This window comes from Scyliorhinus torazame, chromosome 9 (assembly GCF_047496885.1).
Source record: "Scyliorhinus torazame isolate Kashiwa2021f chromosome 9, sScyTor2.1, whole genome shotgun sequence".
Classification (NCBI taxonomy): Eukaryota; Metazoa; Chordata; class Chondrichthyes; order Carcharhiniformes; family Scyliorhinidae; genus Scyliorhinus; species Scyliorhinus torazame.
In genome coordinates this window covers 77,494,967-77,515,288 of record NC_092715.1, presented here as the reverse complement: position 1 = coordinate 77,515,288, position 20,322 = coordinate 77,494,967, and the positions used below count along the sequence as shown (strand labels likewise).

Here is a 20,322-nt window from a genome sequence, read left to right as displayed (position 1 = left end):
TGCCTTACCCGTAATACTTCTTGCATTAAAACATATGCACTTCAGGCCACCAGACCCGCTGTGTTCAGCAACTTCTCCCTGTCTGCTCTGCCTCAGAGCTACACTGTCCCTATTCCCTAGTTCTCCCTCAATGCTCTCACCTTCTGACCTATTGCTCCCGTGCCCACCCCCCTGCCATACTAGTTTAAACCCTCCCGTGTGACACTAGCAAACCTCGCGGCCAGGATATTTATGCCTCTCCAGTTTAGATGCAACCCTTCCTTCTTATATCGGTCACACCTGCCCCGAAAGAGCTCCCAGTGGTCCAGATAACGGAAACCCTCCCTCCTATACCAGCTGTGTAGCCACGTGTTTAGCTGCTCTATCTTCCTATTTCTAGCCTCACTGGCACGTGGCACAGGGAGTAATCCCGAGATTACAACCCTAGAGGTCCTGTCTTTTAACTTTCTGCCTAGCTCCCTGAACTCCTGCTGCAGGACCTCATGCCCCTTCCTGCCTATGTCGTTAGTACCAATATGTACAATGACCTCTGCCTGTTTGCCCTCCCCCTTCAGGATGCCCTCTACCCGTTCGGAGACATCCTGGACCCTGGCACCAGGGAGACAACATACCATCCTGGAGTCTCTTTCACGTCCACAGAAGCGCCTATCTGTGCTCCCTGACTATAGAGTCCCCTATGACTATTGCTCTTCTGCGCTTTGACCCTCCCTTCTGAACATCAGAGCCAGCCGTAGTGCCACTGCTCCGGCTGATAGGCTATCCCCCCCAACAATATCCAAAGGGGTATACCTGTTCAGGAGGGGGACAACCACAGGGGATTCCTGCACTGACTGCCTGCCCTTTCTGCCTGCACCTTGGGTTTGACCACATTTATATAACTGCTGTCTATGACACTTTCTGCCACCTGCATGCTCCTAAGTGCATCCAATTGCTGCTCCAACCGAACCATGCGGTCTGTGAGGAGCTCCAGTTGGGTGCACTTCCTGCAGATGAAGCCATCCGGGACGCTGGAAGCCTCCCGGACCTGCCACATCTCACAGTCAGAGCACTGCACCCCTCTAATTGAAATTGCGTCAATTAATTAGTAAATTAAACTTAAAAGTTTTTTTTAAAAAGTTACTATATGTTTCCTAGCACTAGATTTCTACTATATATGTGAAAGCTAAATACAGTACTCTCCAATCGCTGGCTTAGGCACCCCTCTAAATTATAATTAAGTAATTATGTTTAATTAGTTTACCAATGCTTAATTTTTTATATTTAGTGTAAATTCCCAACCAGCCAATCAGCTCACAGCTTTTCTGTGATGTCACTTCAGTCCCCCCCGCCCCACACACACACACACAATTTGAAAAGGTAATAAAAGTAAAAATGAGTAAAAATCACTTACTTACCTTCCGAGGGTCTCAGATGCTCTCTGGTTCTCTCCCTGCTGATTAAAGGTTACAGGCCAGAAGAAAGAGAGAACAAAACAGTGAGGAAAAAGCACCTTCTCCCACTCTGCACCGAATTACCTCACTGCACCAAATAACCAAGTTCCAAATTCCTACTCTGGATGTGTTTCACTCAGGCTGTGTCTCTTTGACCTGCGCAAAGATCCCCCCTCATTCTTCTGAACTCCGGCGAGAACAATCCCAACCTAGTCAATCTCTCCTCATATGACAGTCCCGCCATCCCTGGAATCAGTCTGGTAAACCTTCGCTGCACTCCCTCGAGAGCAAGAACATCCTTCCTCAGAGAAGGAGGCCAAAACTGCACACAATACTCCAAGTGTGGCCTCCAAGGCCACACTCCAAGGCCCTGTACAATTGCAGCAACACATCCCTGCTTCTATACTTGAAACCTCTTGCAATGAAGGCCAACATACCATTAGCCTTCTTTACCGCCTGCTGAACCTGCATGCTTACCTACAGTGAATGGTGCACAAGGACACCCAAGTCCCACTGCACACTCCCCCCTCCCAATTTACAACCATTCAAGTAGTAATCTGCCTTCCTGTTTTTGCTTCCAAAATGAATAACCTCACAATTATCCAAATTATACTGCATCTGCCATTGGTTTGCCCACTCGCCCAACCTGGTCAGATCTTGCTGTATGATCCCTGCATCCTCGTCACAATTCTCCCTCCCACATAATTTGCTATCATCTGCAAACTTTGAGATGTTGCATTTGAGAGGATACACTGTGCCATGTCAGATAACTGTTCTCCAGATGTAAAGTGTGGGATTTTGGGGCAGAGATCAATATTGCTGTGTCCGCCTTCCCTCTGCATTGCCCCACAATTACCAGGGCTTCTTCTAAGATGCACATTTGGGTTTGTACCTACAACGGTGCAGGTCAAGGACACCCATTGTGGTATGGAGGCAGGGAATGCACCCAGCTCTCACACCGCAGTTTCTTGTTGTCTTCATCTGTGTTGAAAGGATTCTTAGGCATGTGATGAAACTATAATTTGGCCTTCTCAGTGAACAACCTGAAGGAATCAGACAGCAAGTAAGAAGGGATTATGAAGGTAAGCCATCCACAATGATCTTTGCACCTAGGTGCTTTTTGCAACACCACCCAGAACGCTCAGCGAATAGCAGTCAGTCCTTAAGCTGTTCTTGTGTTTTATTTGACCAGGGTGATGGACATGTCAGGGCACTGCAAATATACTGGCCTAACAAATCTCATACTTGTGCCGAGACTAGAACTGTGTAGACTGGATGCACTGCACCCATTTTGGATCTGGGTTCATGATAGGTCAGGTAGCAGGGCAAAAGGGGGGAAGAGTTCAGGGGGAGGGCATAGAAAAATAATCCTCTGCATCTTTCCAATTTTATAACATTAATTGTAAAGCATTTTAAAGTAAGAATGTTTCATTTTTTTTTAACAAACGCAATAAAACAGTTTCTATGTTCACATTTTCTGAATAAAAATTATGTTTATGCAGTTTTAAGAAATTCTATTTAAGGAGACATTTTCATCGTCTCATCTTTTTGAGAATAACCAAAACAATTAAAATAATTCTGCAATTAGCTCTAATTGTTAAGGCTACCTTGAAAGTTCCAGTTTCTCCTGACTGGTGATTGTGACATTTACAGTTTAAAATACCGTGGGTCAGAATTTCCTCGGAGCTATTCCCACAGCACCTTCGCTGAGAGTGAGCTGGAAAAGGTTGGCTATGCGCATTTAAAGAGCGCCTATTGTGTTTCTGACAATGCTACAGCTGCTACAGCAGTGTAGTAGGAGCAGGTACTAGGAAATTCCCAGTCCATGAGACTGAAGAAAGCATTTGTATCAGACTAGTAAACGGATTGAGTCACTGTTCTTGACACTGTTAGGAAATTAAATCGACCTCCGAGCTAAGATGACAGCAATCCTTAGTGCTTGTGTTAATAATTCTTTGTCACTTTGGTTTTCTCTGCTGGTGACCTCAGTATAATTCTCTAATTACGGTATTGGCATTTCGAATTTAGACTAAAATGTATATATTTTTTTAAATCAACAAAATTTCCACAACTCCCAAACCACAGCCCTGTGGCAATTCAACAGCAAAGCATGGAGCTTCTCTGTTTTGGGGGAATTGGGTCGAAAATGCGTTTGAGATTGTGCTGTTTGGTTATATTTGAAGCTTTCCCTGAAGTTAATTTGCTGAATCGCAAACTAAAATCTTTGATAGACCTGTGCAAATAGGCAGTGTAATGGAACCTAATTGTTCTTCTTTCTGCTTTGACAATATATTCATTGATGTGTCTGATGTGGCTTGGGTTGCTTTGTTAAAACAGCATCAACTGGGTTTATTACCATAATTAAGCAGCATTAATAAGGGTGCCTGTGAGTAAACTGACTTAAAAATCACTATTCCGAGCCACTTAATAGTTTAATTGGTGTAAACTAGTCAATGTGTTAGTAAATTAAATCGTTTTTGATATACCTTTTAAAATCCGTCAATTAGTGACTGTGTGCCAAAGAAAATAAAGGCAACTTGAAAAGACTTCCCTAAGCAGGGAAACCTCAAGCTGGGACATGTTCAATGTTGGGGTCGGAATTTATCCAAGTGAATTGAATCTTGAGAGAGTCTAAAAATTGCTGGAAAATGAATGTCAGTGCACTGTTTTGAGTATCCCACACGTTTGAAATTCTCAGCTCCTTTGTGCCGGTTTGGTCAATTCTGCCTGGGTTGCACTGATATACTGAGCAGAAACAAGTGGAAACTCTACCCCGCAATTATTATTTGCAGTCTGTTTTCTCCATTCTTTGCACTTGATTTTCATTCTCCCTCTTCCCATGTAATTTTCTGTTCCTACTTCCATAGTCAAGTGAGTTACCAAACAGGAGAGATGGAAGATTTACCTTTGTTAAAATGGGTGGGTTTCTGTGCAGATGGAAGATGAACACAGCTGGAATTGCTGGTGTCAGGAAACCGTCAGAAATCCACCGACTTCCTCTTTAACCTGAGCAAAGCCTGCAGCAAACTGGAAAATCCCATGAAACAGGCAAGTGCACCATGCTCCCTGCTCTTTTAGCTCAATAATTTTTAATTTGACAGAGTGTACACAAATTTCCCAGGTTTCCCGGAACTTGATGGGGAAAACAAAGTGAGAGGCAAGAAAATGCTGAGATTTGATAGCTGCTTCCTTGCCTAGATGAAAGGCTTTTGCTCACAGGGTTGTTCTGAGGGTTTTAGCTCTTTGCCAATGATTTCTATTATTTTGAAAGGCAGTTCTGTTTTATTTTTAAATTTTTCCAGTTAAGGGGTAATTTAGCGTGGTCAATCCACCTACCCTGTACATCTTTGGGTTGTGGGGGTGAGATCCACGCAGACACGTGGAGAATGTGCAAACTCCAGGGGCAAGGATCGAACCTGGGTCCTTGGTGAGGTGAGGCAGCAGTGCTATCCACTGTGCCAGTCTGTCACCCTTCAGAGGTCATTTCTATTACCTTGAAACTTTTTGCTTGTGATCCGCACTTCCCAGGTGCCGATGATCAGGGGAGCTGCTTATTCTGAGTTGCTCTACCTTGGATCTCAGCTGAGGAACAAGAGGAGCAGCAACTGCTTTCTCCTTAATCACTTACCACATTGCAGGAAGTACGGGGAATGAGCATGCATCTCCGGCTCACAGGAGGCAACATCATGAACTTAGGCAGAGGATTAGTTTTCTGGATTTAACTGAACACCAATATGCCAGAATGCTTGGACTTTCCTATCAAGCTGACCATGTCCCAGCTTGACGTTTCCCTGCTTAGGGAAGACCTTTCAAGCTACCTTTATTTTCTTTGGCACACAGTCACAAATTGACGGATTTTAAAAGGTATATCAAAAACGATTTAATTTACTAACAAATTGACTAGTTTGCACCAATTAAACTATTAAGTGGCTCGGAATAGTTTGTTAGAGTAATTTTTAGTGATTTTTAAGTCAGTTTACTCACAGGCACCCTTATTCCTTGGACTTATTCCTCACAGGCTCTGAAATTCACAGCCTGCAGAAGACGAGAACCTCTTGCCAGGTGGGCCAGATGTTAGTAGTAGTCATCACAGTTCTTAATTTAACCTCTGGCTGCTTTGGGGGAATGGTTGTTAGTGCTTCTCAACTTTCACAATCTGATGCTCCCAAATTTTCCAGGCCATGCCATGTCTGTGCACTTTGTTATTGATTTGCTGTTCAGGCTGTCTTTCCCCAGGTCCTGGGAGTCATAGATTACATATAAGCAGCAATCAAAGCACCCCACAATCATCAACGAGTCTTCATCGACCGAAAGGCAATTACTATAGGTTCATCAAGGTGGCACAGTGGTTAGCCCTGCTGCTTCACAGTGCCAGGGACCCGGGTTCAATTCCGGCCTTGGATGACTGTCTGTGTGGAGTTTGAATGTTCTTCCCGTGTCTGCATGGGTTTCCAACGGGTGCTCCGGTTCTCTCCCGCAGTCCAAAGATGTGCTGGTTAGGTGGATGCTAAATTGCGCCTTAGTGTTCAGGGATGTGCAAGTTAGGTAACAGGAATAGGGTGGAGTGGATTGGGGAGTGGACCAGCATTCACTCAATTGCCTACTTAATCTGAATTTCTATGCAGCAGTCCACTCTTTCCATGGAGACAGTAACGCAGAGACCTGAGACATCATGCCACTCATGATAGAGATGGACTCATCTAATCTCCCCAAAATTATGCTGTTCAGCTGGAAAAACTGTCAGAGGCCCAGCATCTGCATCCAGCTGAGTGCACCTGGCACCCTTCAATGGGGATTCTCCACTGCTGTCCCAGTCTGCAACATCTACTCTTCCTCATTGCTGATGTATGATTCACCATGTGACAATCCAACTACCTATCTAGACAGTGTGTATGAGTCATGAGATGGTGCACCCTCAGAGTGAGTGACCTCCTCGAAGAGTCTTCACTGTCCTTCCACATCACCTCCTACTTGAAGGACCTGTGGCAGACGAAAGACAATTTGAGAAGATGATGTACTGACTGGTTGTCCAGGCATGCAGTCTATAATTGCAGAGAGAAGGGAAGAGTTTAGCTCAAGCCTGAGTGGGTTGACAGCACAAGGCATTGTGGGAATCTTCCTCCATAGGTGGAATCAATTGCTGCAGTCAAATGAATCCATACTGACTTTGGCCATGGCTGTACAGATTCTGGATGCCAACACATCTAGTGCCTTGAATAGGATGAGAGACACCTCAACTTGTCTGAACAGTGTGTCAATGATCTGTTCTCCAGCTGAATGATAAGAGTGATATGTGCTGACCCAAGAGTGCTAATGGAGAAAGGGGACAAGGAAGCAGAACCCCACTCAAAATATTCCCACCTCTCACTAATTGCAACTTCCCCCTCCACATCCCTCAGTTAGTAGCCAACATGCTCCTGTCTCTCGCGATAGCTAAGTCAGTCTCTGTATTGGTGGAGAAATCTTTAATGTAGCCTTCACTGGCTCCAACACTCCGATATCATTGGCAAACTGCACCTCAACTGTTAGAGCAGGTATCTGAGCAGGCAGACTCCATCTCTACTAAAGGTGTAGGGGTGGAACCATGTAGGAGCTGTAAGAAAAAGAAGGGTAAACCTACCTTTACAGGGGTATGGATATGGTTTGTAGAAAATGTTCCATTGTTAATTTTCTGTTCTTTGTTAGAATCTTATAAAATGTATTAATTTGCATAATTTTCCCATGTTGATATTGTTAGTTGTCAGGTGGCAACTCACCTTTTAAGTTGTTTGTTGATGAATTAGTTGACATGAATTTTTGGGGTTAATGGGGTGTGAAATGGGGTGACTGGTTGCTTACAGAACTGCTTTGAAACAATGGAACTGGTGGGGGATGGAATTGGGGAATCAATGGGGTGGCGAGGGGCTAGTGAAGGACAGTAGCCAGCGAGGTGATTGTTACATCAATCCAGTTGCAGTGATTATCAACTGTGAGGGGATCTCTGACATCCCAGACAGCAATGTGAGCAGACCTCTGACATCCCAGCCAGCAATGTGAGCGGATCTCTGACATCCCAGCCAGCAATGTGAGCGGATCTCTGACATCCCAGCCAGCAATGTGAGCGGATCTCTGACATCCCAGCCAGCAATGTGAGCGGATCTCTGACATCCCAGCCAGCAATGTGAGCGGATCTCTGACATCCCAGCCAGCAATGTGAGCGGATCTCTGACATCCCAGCCAGCAATGTGAGCGGATCTCTGACATCCCAGCCAGCAATGTGAGCGGATCTCTGACATCCCAGCCAGCAATGTGAGCGGATCTCTGACATCCCAGCCAGCAATGTGAGCGGATCTCTGACATCCCAGCCAGCAATGTGAGCGGATCTCTGACATCCCAGCCAGCAATGTGAGCGGATCTCTGACATCCCAGCCAGCAATGTGAGCGGATCTCTGACATCCCAGCCAGCAATGTGAGCGGATCTCTGACATCCCAGCCAGCAATGTGAGGGGATCTCTGACATCCCAGCCAGCAATGTGAGCGGATCTCTGACATCCCAGACAGTAATGTGAGCGGATCTCTGACATCCCAGACAGTAATGTGAGCAGCAAATGCTGCTTTGAGCTCATCAAAGTTTTCTGCATTCTGTGGGCGGAATTCAACCAAAAACTTTTGAAGTATAATTTTGGGCGGATTTGACAGCGTGTTTCCTGTCGGATTTTGATTCACCTACATTTTGTCTGGGCCTTGGGGAGTTTCTCCCTGGTCTAGCTCACATGTAGACATTTTTTTCAACAGCGGGGTGCTAAACTTGCCGGTCAGACCCACTCCTCAGATAACAGGGCGTCATTTTGTAAGTGTGCCCCTATCTCTAAGTGAGATTGAGGGTCCCCCACACCGCCCATCTACGGACAATATCACCCCCACACATTGAGTGTTAAATCTCCCCCCCACCCCCAGAAGTGAGGACACCCCGCTATGGAGTCGCTGAGGGCCACCCCTTCAGGCCTCCCCAATCCCGTTTGGGCTTCCACCCTTCACCCCCCCCAACCTTGATGTGGCCCCTTCATACCCGCCTTTCACCCCCCTCCCCCACCCTTCATATCCCCCCGTTCATGGGCATGGCTCTCCTCACGCCCAGACCAAGGTGCCAGCAGGAATGCCAAAGTGCCTTCCTGCCCTGTTCCAGACCACACAGGGGTTTCCACAGGCCTGGGAGACCCCCCAGGTGCCGTTACTCCTGGTCCACATTTGTGTGGACCAGTACTAAATGGCGCCCTGCTGAGGCCGATAGGTCCCTGGCGCTGGGAGAATCCGGTGCATCCATATTTAAATTAGCCTAATGATTCATTTAAATACGCTGATCTGGATCTTGCCCAGTGAGAGTGAGATCTAGATCATGACGTCTCGCGAAGCTCAGTTGAACAGCGTCATCCCAAGACGGGTGCAATGAGGCCATTAAATCGCGCCCTGTATCTCCTGATTGCATTTTAATGCTGATAAATTGTATTCTGCACCTTGTTCCTCCTGCAGCTTCAATCCTCACTGCTGTGGAATAGTGATGAGTGAAACACACTATGGTCATGCTGGATACTAGGCTGGTGATTACTGAAGGCCTCCAGAGCCACCCACGCCTTTGAAGGACTTTTTGTTCAATGACAGATCAGGCCTCATAAGGCCAGCTCTCTGCTTCACTAATGGGATTTCTCATGGGTGTCAACAGCTGAGTTTGATAGGGTAGCTCTTTATCTCCTAGCTGCCGCCCGGGGGGAGGGGGAGGTTCGGTGGGAAATCCTATTGTCAGTGACGGGACCAGGAGATCCCGCCGCCGGCCAACGGTGAACTAGCTCCTAGCACCGATAAACATGCCACAGTGGCACGTGGGGAATCTTCCCCAGGTCTCTGACTATACACTCCTTTACACAAATTGTGCTTTTCTACTGCTCTCCTCTCTGTTGTTCCCTTCTTGGCTGACCACCTGTCCATCTCTCTGATGCAACTGCTGATGGCCAGTCACATTGCTCACCATCAGAGGTCCAATCTATGTGGGACATTACGCTGTCCTTCCTGAAAAGTGTCTCAATTTCTGCAAAGTGCACAAGTTTGTGTCTCACCACAAGTACTCTCGATAAACCCTTTCCAAGGAGGTAAGAAAACACTGTGAGCACTGAGTGTTTATAGATGTCATATGCCTGGCTTTTAATGAATGTATGAATTGCCATTCTGTTCTGCTTTGGTTTCAATGGCGAATTTTAGGAAGCTCGGGAAACCCATATATGCACTGTTAAATTTAAATGCTGGCTAAAACACCATTGGAATATACTTCTTTAAATATTGAAATTGCTGTGCGCCTCTCTGGGGGAGGGGTTTACATAAACACAGATGACTGCACCAGAGCTAACCCCAGAAGCAGATATGATGGGGTTGGCTTCTAGACATCTTGACATCTTCATTAAATTTAACCCCCTGACTCAAATCTAAATGCAGATGCTCCTCATTGTTAAAATTCTCCCCCAACAACTTGAATTTACCATCACACTCTATAATTGTGTCTCATATTCTATCACTATTGGAGGAGTCACTAACTACTTTGCGCGTTGGTTGTTATGACTACATATTGCCAAACGTGCTTTCTTTGACATTGACAGCATATTTGCAGCTACGTAATTAAATAGTTCCGTTATACAAACAGAGGACTACTGAAACTTGCAGATCAAACAACCATTGTTATTTAACCTAACATAAAATATATTGTGTCGGAAATTTTAAAAGGTTTTAAAATTATCATAATCTGCAACTGTTTGACTTCAGTACATTATAGAGATGATTCCCTGAGAGTTGCTTTATTAAATGTGATAAATAAATAGCCCTAGTATTGTACTTTCCCTCCTTACAAAATATGTTTTTCCTAAAGCATGAAGGACACTTTTTCATAATATCTTACCTTAAAATACATTTTTGTGATCCAGTCTCCATGTCAGTACGATACACATTATCATATAAATGCTCTTGTAATCATATTGATATGTTAACTTACTTTCTTGGCAGTAATAGTGATCTTTTGTTGGAGAGCTGGATACATAAATTCTAGTATTAGAGTGAAAGGAAAGAATGCTCCATCATAATGAGTCTTTACCAAGCCTCTAAATTGCTGGTCCAGATTCGACAATCTTTCACATTGATTCATATTAGTGCAGCTAGATACAGTGAAGTATTTTCTCCAGAAATCATTTGTGAGATCATATAACTAACCTTAACTGCAGAGGTCCTTTTAAAATGTTATACCAGTAGGCCTCAACATAACATCGATGGCTAATGTGCGAAAATTGTGGAGCGAAGCCAATTGGCCAGATCTATTGGCTAGATTCTATGGCGCAAATCGGGTTGGCTGCCCACCCCTCGCTGTGTAAAATACGGTGTGATGACATTGGGTTGGCAGTCCAAGGTCACCCCACCACATTGTCGCTGGACTAGTATTCCAGAGACCTAGGATATGCTCTGGGGACCCGGGTTCAAATCCCATCATGGCAGATGAAGAAATTTGAATTCAATAAAAAATCAGGAATTAAAAGTCTAATTATGAAACCATTGTCAATTGTCATAAAAACTTCTTCCCTTTTAGGGAAGGACATCTGCCATCCTTACCTGGTCTGGCTTATATGTGACTCCAGACCACAGCAATGTTAAGCGCCCTCTGAAGTGGCCTGGCAAGTCACTCAGTTCAAGGGACGTTAGGGATGTGCAATAAATGCTGGCCCAGCCAGCGAGCCCAAATCCCTTAAATTAATTAAGACAAAATATGCCAGGTGAGTGTATGCCAAAATTGGAAGTCTTTTAAAAAAGAAAACAATTAATAAGCTTATTAAAAAGCCAATTGACCGCAATTTTTCATTACCCACTACATTTTCCACTAGGCTCATGGGATATACATTAGGAATGAGTTACACCAGGTATGAGAAGGTGGCACAAAGGCAGGTGAAAAGACCTTTAAATAAGACCATGGTTGCATGCAGCAGGAGTCTGCTGCTGGAGGTGGCAATAATTGGCTGTTAGCAGATTTTATTTCTTAAGCTTTGACATAACAACGAACAAGAGAATGGGAGGGAAGTGGGTCTTTAAAATGGTGGCTGGAACTGACTTCAAGTTCACTTTCTAACAGCTCTCCTGCCAGATGTCCTGCCCTCGATGCCTGATTGGGTGAACAGCCCTCCGATCCCAGCGCTAATTGGTTGGCATTCACACCGGCCGCCTGTTAATTGGCTAGCCAACACTTGATTCGACCTGCTGTAAAGGCGGGGAGTAGGACTCAAAAGGACAACGCACTTCCCATTCCATCTCCCTTACCCCGCCGGGACCCACAAAATCCAGCCCAATGTCACCCATTGTTCATTGAATCAATTCATTTTCAAAACATCCTTTGAAATTTGATTTTTAGGAGTCGGTCTTGATCAAAACCCTTAACATTGAGGACACATGGCTTTTTAAATTGTTGGAAAAATCATTTTCATGATTATCAAGTAATAATAGTTTTCAGAAACATGTTGTAATATACTATTAAAATCATAAGAAGTTTATTATTCACATAGACCCGCTTCTTGCTTGTGGCAGAGTTAATTCTAGATTTCTGGAGAGGTTTTTAAGACTTTGAGTAGGAAAACATAGCAAGCCCTATAACACAGTACTTAGCGCAACTCAATGATGTGATTAAATATCAGCATATTAAAAACTTTCAACATTCCACATAGAAATTTACTACGGAACATTCCAGAATACATTACAACATACAAAGCCGAGGCCTGTTAAAGTATAGAATGGCGAAACCCTTAAATTACTATTTTAGGATTACCTGTTCATGAACGGTATCATGTGTGCAAAAAAGCAGCAAAGTTACAGTAAGCTGATGTTTTTAAAGCTCATGCCATTAGAATTGTGCATCATTTCACATTGATATCTGAATCTTTTCAACTCAAGTTTGAGGAGCAGTTTCTTTAAACCACTAAGAAGAGCAATGGAATTCGCCATCGCTCACGCTTTGCTCTGTGATACTCAACATTGCGTTCTCCATGGGTATTACTTAGGAATAGATTTCTCACAGAGGTTTCGAAAATCCTTCAGTTTTCATGTCTCGTAGATCGACAGGTAACTCAGCACCCCTGTACCACACAAGTGCGATAAGCAAAAGCCTACCCAACAGCCAGTCAAGCCGCTTGTTACTAAAATAGCTCCTAGGAAGAAAATAATTTGAGTCCCGTTGTATGTTCAGGCTTCCAGATGAACATAGTTATCTCAATGCCTGCCACTTGTTGTGCACACTATAACATCTTTGTTTTTTAAAAAATTTATAAATAATGACTTTCATTTTGACTTCTCATTTTTTCCATTCTGCAGAAATTATGCTCTTCTCATAATGTCAGGTTTTCTGGATATGAATGACTAACTTTCACCCCAAGCAGAAGTTCACCATCTTCCAATGTGTGATAGGCAGACAATCCTTCCTGTAAGGCTCCATCTTTCCTTTAGGAAAACTAACGCTCACATTTTTCCAGGGTAGATAAGTCACACTCCATGCGGCATGCCAAGTACACTCTGGGTTGTCATACTAAGCCGCTGAATCTTTGCAGCCACAAAAATGCTGGCTGTCATGCAGGGAGCCTAGGTTCAATTTTTAAGGAAAGCTCATACAGTGTATCTTCATCCATAATAATTGACTTGTCAAGTAAGTATTGAATGACCTACAACAGCAAGGAGGTAAATGTCAAAAATAGTAATGCAAAGAACAATTGTATGTGGCTGTATTGTATTTCACTGAACAACCAATTTAAGTGTAATCAGTGCTTGGAGAAACAGACTGGACTATTGATGGCAGTGGGACATGAACTAGACATATGTTTGGAAACTGCTGCTTTTGAGTGGATTTTATCATATTTCTAAATTTAAACATAAATTTCTTCAGCAATTTTTCATCACACAGCCTGCTTTATAAGTGTTGGCTATTAATAATAGTACTGCCAGATAAGAAAACTCTCAGAATGTGGGTTGATGCTGCTCTTTAGAAGAGTAAGTTAAATCCAGTACATGGTACCCCGAGTGTCATATTGGTGGACACGTCTAAGATTTTTCTTTCAAACACACTTCTTTAAATGTGAAAACCTAAGGGCAGCATGGTGGCACAATGGTTAGCACTGCTGCCTACGGCGCTGAGGACCCGGGTTCGAAACCCGGCCCTGGGTCACTGTCCGTGCAGAGTTTGCACATTCTCCCCATGTCTGCGTGGGTTTCACCCCCACATCCCAAAGATGTGCAGGGTAGGTGGATTGACCACACTAAATTGTCCCTTAATTGGAAAAAAAATAATTGGGTACTCTAAAATTTAAAAACAAATTGTGAAAACCTGAGAATACAGCAACAAAACCACACTCTTGAGTCAGCTTCCATGAAGCTTTATTGTAGGTGGATTAGTGCTATGGGAGGGTTGTCAACTGTAGTCCAATGGGTACAATGCACAAAATCATAAATGCAATATGCTCCTAACTACACACATAAATTGACACTGCTGTACAATCAGCCACTTGAAGATTAAATGGGGCCATTGGGGTGCTCTACCCTCCGAACTGCCTGTCCTTTTTCGTGAAGAAGTCCCCACGTTTTTTTCAGTATTCTTGTCGAAAATTGACAACTCGAACAATAGCTGTGCACCACCACACAAGGTTACTTAAAATATTGTTAACATAGTTGCATGCTGGTTAGGCATTGTCAGACACCTACCTCTGACATTTGATGCAATACATACAGTCCAGAACTGAATTCTAATCTAAATGTGTCTCTCTGAAACTAGCAGTTGAATCTAGAATCCAACAAAATCTAATTTGGCAACAAAATTTAAAACGGTACTGAAAATGGACAGTACACACAAGATTACCTTTGGTTGATGATCTATTCGGTATGGGGTTTGTTGGAATTGTCGTATCTCCCTGATAATATGTGATATCTAGGTGAAAGAATTCAGTTATCAGTCACAATTATTTTTAATTAAGAAGAGCAAAAATAGAATTTGTATTTTCTATCCTTAAGTCCACAAATCAATATTTGTAAATAAGGTTGTAATATACAGCAGCACAATGATCTTTGGCTGCAGGAAGTGAACTTTATAGGAGCAAATGGTGATAAACCGTTCCCTCTCAAGAGTACACCAAGAACTAGACGGCACAAGTTCAAAATAGTACTCAAAATGAGTAGAAGTGATATAAAGAAAAAAAGATTCAGCCAGAGGATGGTTGGAGTCTGGAATGAAATTCCTGAAAGGGTGGTGGAGGCAGATTCGATTGAGGCATTCAAAAGGGAATTGGATATATGAAAAGAAAGGATGTGCAAGGTTACGGGGATAAGACAAGGGAGTGGGACAAGGTAGAATGCTCTTTCAGACATCCAGCATAGACTTGATGGGCCAAATAGCTTCCTTCTCTACTGTAATGATTCTGTGATTCTGAGTGACAAAACGCATATGAGGCACAGTAAAGATGCAAGTTTTTCATCAGCACATTTCCTGAAGATGCCTGGAATGAAGATCCCATCAGTAGAACCAATGTCTTGACAACACTATTAGGCATATACTTCTCAGCCATGTGCATAGATTTAGCATAATAATAGCAAGGACTTTCCATTAAATTGTCTCCTTTTCAAGGAGAGAAATTTGTGTATGTTTGTCACACACATCTCTATGACCCTTGTGTTTGAAACGATGGATAATTGGTGCATCAAACTTTAACAAATTGGAGTTGCTCCACAGGGATTCAAAGACTAAAGAAAATCTTCACCAATTTGGGCTTAAGGAGTTCTCCACTCCACCTTAAAATAGCAAAAGATTTTAGCTTTGACAAAGGGTCATTTGGACTCGAAACGTTAGCTCTTTTCTCTCGCTACAGATGCTGCCAGACCTACTGAGATTTTCCAGCATTTTCTTTTTGGTAAAAGATTTTAAGGATGGGAGAGTTGTCGCTGATGCATGCTTGCAAGTCACAGCAGACTACCCTGGTTATGTAAATCACTCTGTCTCAGGCAGTCTACCCTGGTTATGTAAATCACTCTGTCCCATGCAGTCTACCCTGGTTATGTAAATCACTCTGTCCCAGGCAGACTACCCTGGTTATGTAAATCACTCTGTCTCAGGCAGTCTACCCTGGTTATGTAAATCACTCTGTCCCATGCAGTCTACCCTGGTTATGTAAATCACTCTGTCCCAGGCAGACTACCCTGGTTATGTAAATCACTCTGTCCCATGCAGTCTACCCTGGTTATGTAAATCACTCTGTCTCAGGCAGTCTACCCTGGTTATGTAAATCACTCTGTCTCAGGCAGTCTACCCAGGTTATGTAAATCACTCTGTCCCAGGCAGTCTACCCTGGTTATGTAAATCACTCTGTCTCAGGCAGTCTACCCTGGTTATGTAAATCACTCTGTCTCAGGCAGTCTACCCAGGTTATGTAAATCACTCTGTCCCAGACAGTCTACCCTGGTTATGTAAATCATTCTGTCCCAGGCAGTCTACCCTGGTTATGTAAATCACTCTGTCTCAAGCAGTCTACCCTGGTTATGTAAATCACTCTGTCCCAGGCAGTCTACCCTGGTTATGTAAATCACTCTGTCTCAGGCAGTCTACCCAGGTTATGTAAATCACTCTGTCCCAGGCAGTCTACCCTGGTTATGTAAATCACTCTGTCTCAGGCAGTCTACCCTGGTTATGTAAATCATTCTGTCCCAGGCAGTCTATCCTGGTTATGTAAATCACTCTGTCCCACGCAGTCTATCCTGGTGATGTAAATCACTCTGTCCCAGGCAGTCTATCCTGGTTATGTAAATCACTCTGTCCCAGGCAGTCTACCCTGGTTATGTAAATCACTCTGTCTCAGGCAGTCTATCCTGGTTAAGTAAATCACTCTGTCTCAGGCTGTCTATCCTGGTTATGTAAATCACTGTGTCTCAGGCAGTCTATCCTGGTGATGTAAATCACTCTGTCCCAGGCAGTCTATCCTGGTTACGTAAATCACTCTGTCCCAGGCAGTCTATCCTGGTTATGTAAATCACTCTGTCTCAGGCAGTCTATCCTGGTTATGTAAATCACTCTGTCCCAGGCAGTCTATCCTGGTTATGTAAATCACTATGTCCCAGGCAGTCTATCCTGGTTATGTAAATCACTCTGTCTCAGGCAGTCTACCCTAGTTATGTAAATCACTCTGTCCCAGGCAGTCTACCCTGGTTATGTAAATCACTCTGTCTCAGGCAGTCTACCCTGGTTATGTAAATCATTCTGTCCCAGGCAGTCTATCCTGGTTATGTAAATCACTCTGTCCCACGCAGTCTATCCTGGTGATGTAAATCACTCTGTCCCAGGCAGTCTATCCTGGTTATGTAAATCACTCTGTCCCAGGCAGTCTATCCTGGTTATGTAAATCACTCTGTCCCAGGCAGTCTATCCTGGTTATGTAAATCACTCTGTCTCAGGCAGTCTACCCTAGTTATGTAAATCACTCTGTCCCAGGCAGTCTACCCTGGTTATGTAAATCACTCTGTCTCAGGCAGTCTACCCTGGTTATGTAAATCATTCTGTCCCACGCAGTCTATCCTGGTTATGTAAATCACTCTGTCCCACGCAGTCTATCCTGGTGATGTAAATCACTCTGTCCCAGGCAGTCTATCCTGGTTATGTAAATCACTCTGTCCCAGGCAGTCTACCCTGGTTATGTAAATCACTCTGTCTCAGGCAGTCTATCCTGGTTAAGTAAATCACTCTGTCTCAGGCAGTCTACCCTGGTTATGTAAATCACTCTGTCCCAGGCAGTCTATCCTGGTTATGTAAATCACTCTGTCCCAGGCAGTCTATCCTGGTTACGTAAATCACTCTGTCCCAGGCAGTCTACCCTGGTTATGTAAATCACTCTGTCCCAGGCAGTCTATCCTGGTTATGTAAATCACTGTGTCTCAGGCAGTCTATCCTGGTTATGTAAATCACTGTGTCTCAGGCAGTCTATCCTGGTTATGTAAATCACTCTGTCCCAGGCAGTCTATCCTGGTTATGAAAATCACTCTGTCCCAGGCAGTCTACCCTGGTTATGTAAATTACTCTATCCCAGGCAGTCGATCCTGGTTATGTAAATCACTCTATCCCAGGCAGTCGATCCTGGTTATGTAAATCACTCTGTCCCAGGCAGTCTCTCCTGGTTATGTAAATCACCCTGTCCCACGCAGTCTCTCCTGGTTATGTACATCACACTGTCCCACGCAGTCTACCCTGGTTATGTAAATCACTGTCGAGACTTCCGGGTGCAGCGATGACCAGCTAAGTCGCACGTTTCGGCAGCTCCCGGTGGAACGGACTTTTGGGCTCTTAATAGGAGCCCCAACGGCAATTTTATCGGCTAAAAACACTGTGCGGTAAACCAGAAGGGAATCTCCCCTGGACACGGATGGAAAAAGGAGAGGAAAGTGGCCGGATTGCGGTGGATCCTTTAGAGCAGCGGCAAGGAAGGCAATCACAAACCAAGATGGCGTCGGAAGGTGGCAGTTTAATATGGGGCCCTGAACAACACGAGTTCTTGAAGCGCTGCGTGGAAGAACTTAAAAAGGAGATGAAGAAGGAGCTGTTGGCCCCGATTATTACAGGCGATTGAAGGGCTAAAGGATGAGCAAAAGACCCAGGAGCAAGAGCTTTGGGTCGTGAAGGCAAAGGCTGCCGAGAACGAGGACGATATACAAGGCCTGGTGGTGAAGATGGAGATGCATGAGGCACACCATAAAAGGTGTGTGGAAAGGCTGGAGGTGCTGGAGAACAATGCGAGGAGGAAGAATTTAAGGATTCTTGGTCTTCCCGAGGGTGCAGAGGGGGCGGACGTCAGGGCATATGTGAGCACGATGCTGCACTCGTTAATGGGATCGGAGGCCCCGACGGGTCCGTTGGAGGTGGAGGGAGCCTATCGAGTTATGGCGCGAAGACCGAGGGCTGGAGAAATTCCCCGAGCAATAGTGGTGAGATTTCTCCGATATAGGGACAGAGAGATGGTCCTCAGATGGGCAAAGAAAACTCGGAGCAGTAGGTGGGAGAACGCGGTGATCCGCGTATATCAAGATTGGAGTGCGGAGGTGGCGAGAAGGAGGGCGAGCTTTAATCGGGCCAAGGCGGTCCTTCATAAAAGGAAGGTCAAATTTGGAATGCTGCAGCCGGCAAGACTGTGGGTCACACATCAAGGGAAACACCACTACTTTGAAACGGCAGATGAGGCGTGGACATTTATTGTCGAAGAGAAATTGGAATAAGTGGGTTATAAAAAAGAACGTTTGAGACAAAGTGGTGGGGTGAATATGGGGGGCGAAGAGGGGGGAAAAGGGGGGAGAGATGATTTTTAAGCTGTTAATCCTGCGACCCTGTAACTTTTCTCTCTTCCCCATGTTATGGGGGAGGGAGGGAGGGAGGTGGAGGAGCTGGGGGCGTCGGCCATTGGGGGCGGGGCCAAAAGGGAAGCGCGGGCTTTTATTCCCGCGCCATGATAATTATGGCGGGAACAGGGAAGCAGGAAGGAGGGGGCGTCGCACAGTGCGAGCCGAGGTCACGGGGGGAAGCCGAGGTCGGCCAGAGTTTGCTGACTTCTGGGAGCAACATGGGGGGTGCAATTACGCTAGTGAGGGATCTAGCGGGGGGGGTGGGGGGGGGGTTTAACTGGGTTGCTGCTGCTGGGGAGAAGGGGGAGCTGGTATGGGGTGGGGTGGGTGGGGCGGGGGGGCGCCGCCTGGGGGGGACACAGCTACGTGGGAACCGGGTGAGGAGCTGGATTAAAAAAGGGGATGGCTAGTCGACAAAGGGGGGGGGGGGGTAAAGAGCCCCCCAACCCGGCTGATCACGTGGAATGTGAGAGGGCTGAACGGGCCGATAAAGAGGGCACGGGTACTCGCACACCTAAAGAAACTTAAGGCAGATGTGGTTATGCTGCAGGAGATGCATTTGAAACTGATAGACCAGGTCAGATTACACAAAGGATGGGTGGGGCAGGTGTTTCATTCGGGGCTAGATGCAAAAAACAGGGGGGTGGCCATACTAGTGGGGAAGCGGGTAATGTTTGAGGCAAAGACCATAGTGGCGGCTAGTGGGGGCAGATACGTGATGGTGAGTGGCAAATTACAAGGGGAGGCGGTGGTCTTAGTGAACGTATATGCCCCGAACTGGGATGATGCCAACTTTATTAGGCGCATGTTAGGACGTATCCCGGACCTAGAGGCGGGGAAGCTGGTAATGGGTGGAGATTTTAACACGGTGCTGGAACCAGGGCTGGACAGATCGAGGTCCAGGACCGGAAGGAGGCCGGCAGCAGCTAGGGTGCTTAAGGACTTTATGGAGCAGATGGGAGGAGTAGACCCCTGGAGATTTAGTAGACCTAGGAGCAAGGAGTTTTCGTTTTTCTCCTATGTCCACAAAGTTTATTCACGGATAGACTTTTTTGTTTTGGGAAGGGCGCTGATCCCGAAGGTGACGGGGACGGAATATACGGCTATAGCTATTTCGGATCACGCTCCACATTGGGTGGACTTGGAGATAGGGGAGGAAAAAGAACAGTGTCCACCCTGGAGAATGGACATGGGACTATTGGTGGACGAGGGGGTGTGCTTAAGGGTGAGGGGGTGTATTGAAAGGTACTTGGAACTCAATGATAATGGGGAGGTCCAGGTGGGAGTGGTCTGGGAGGCGCTGAAGGCAGTGGTTAGAGGGGAGCTGATATCAATCAGGGCACATAAAGGAAAGCAGGGGGGTAGGGAACGGGAGCGGTTGCTGAAAGAACTTCTGAGGGTGGACAGGCAATATGCGGAGGCACCGGAGGAGGGACTGTACAGGGAAAGGCAAAGACGATATGTAGAATTTGACTTGCTGACAACG

At 45.3% G+C, this 20,322-nt stretch overlaps 1 protein-coding gene across 3 annotated transcripts in view; it reads right to left on the bottom strand.

Moving 5' to 3' along the window:
- Window positions 1–11,955: 11,955 nt before the first annotated feature.
- The window catches only part of rasgrf2b (Ras protein-specific guanine nucleotide-releasing factor 2b), a 465,843-nt gene continuing 457,476 nt past the window's right edge, over window positions 11,956–20,322 (bottom strand). For all 3 annotated transcript variants that reach the window (XM_072516189.1, XM_072516187.1, XM_072516188.1), the window contains 2 exons: window positions 14,326–14,394; window positions 11,956–13,138 (listed from right to left, as the gene is read on the bottom strand). In XM_072516189.1, coding sequence (XP_072372290.1) covers window positions 13,046–13,138; window positions 14,326–14,394 — 162 coding nt within the window. In that variant the 3' untranslated portion in view covers window positions 11,956–13,045. The remainder of the gene's footprint in view (window positions 13,139–14,325; window positions 14,395–20,322) is intronic.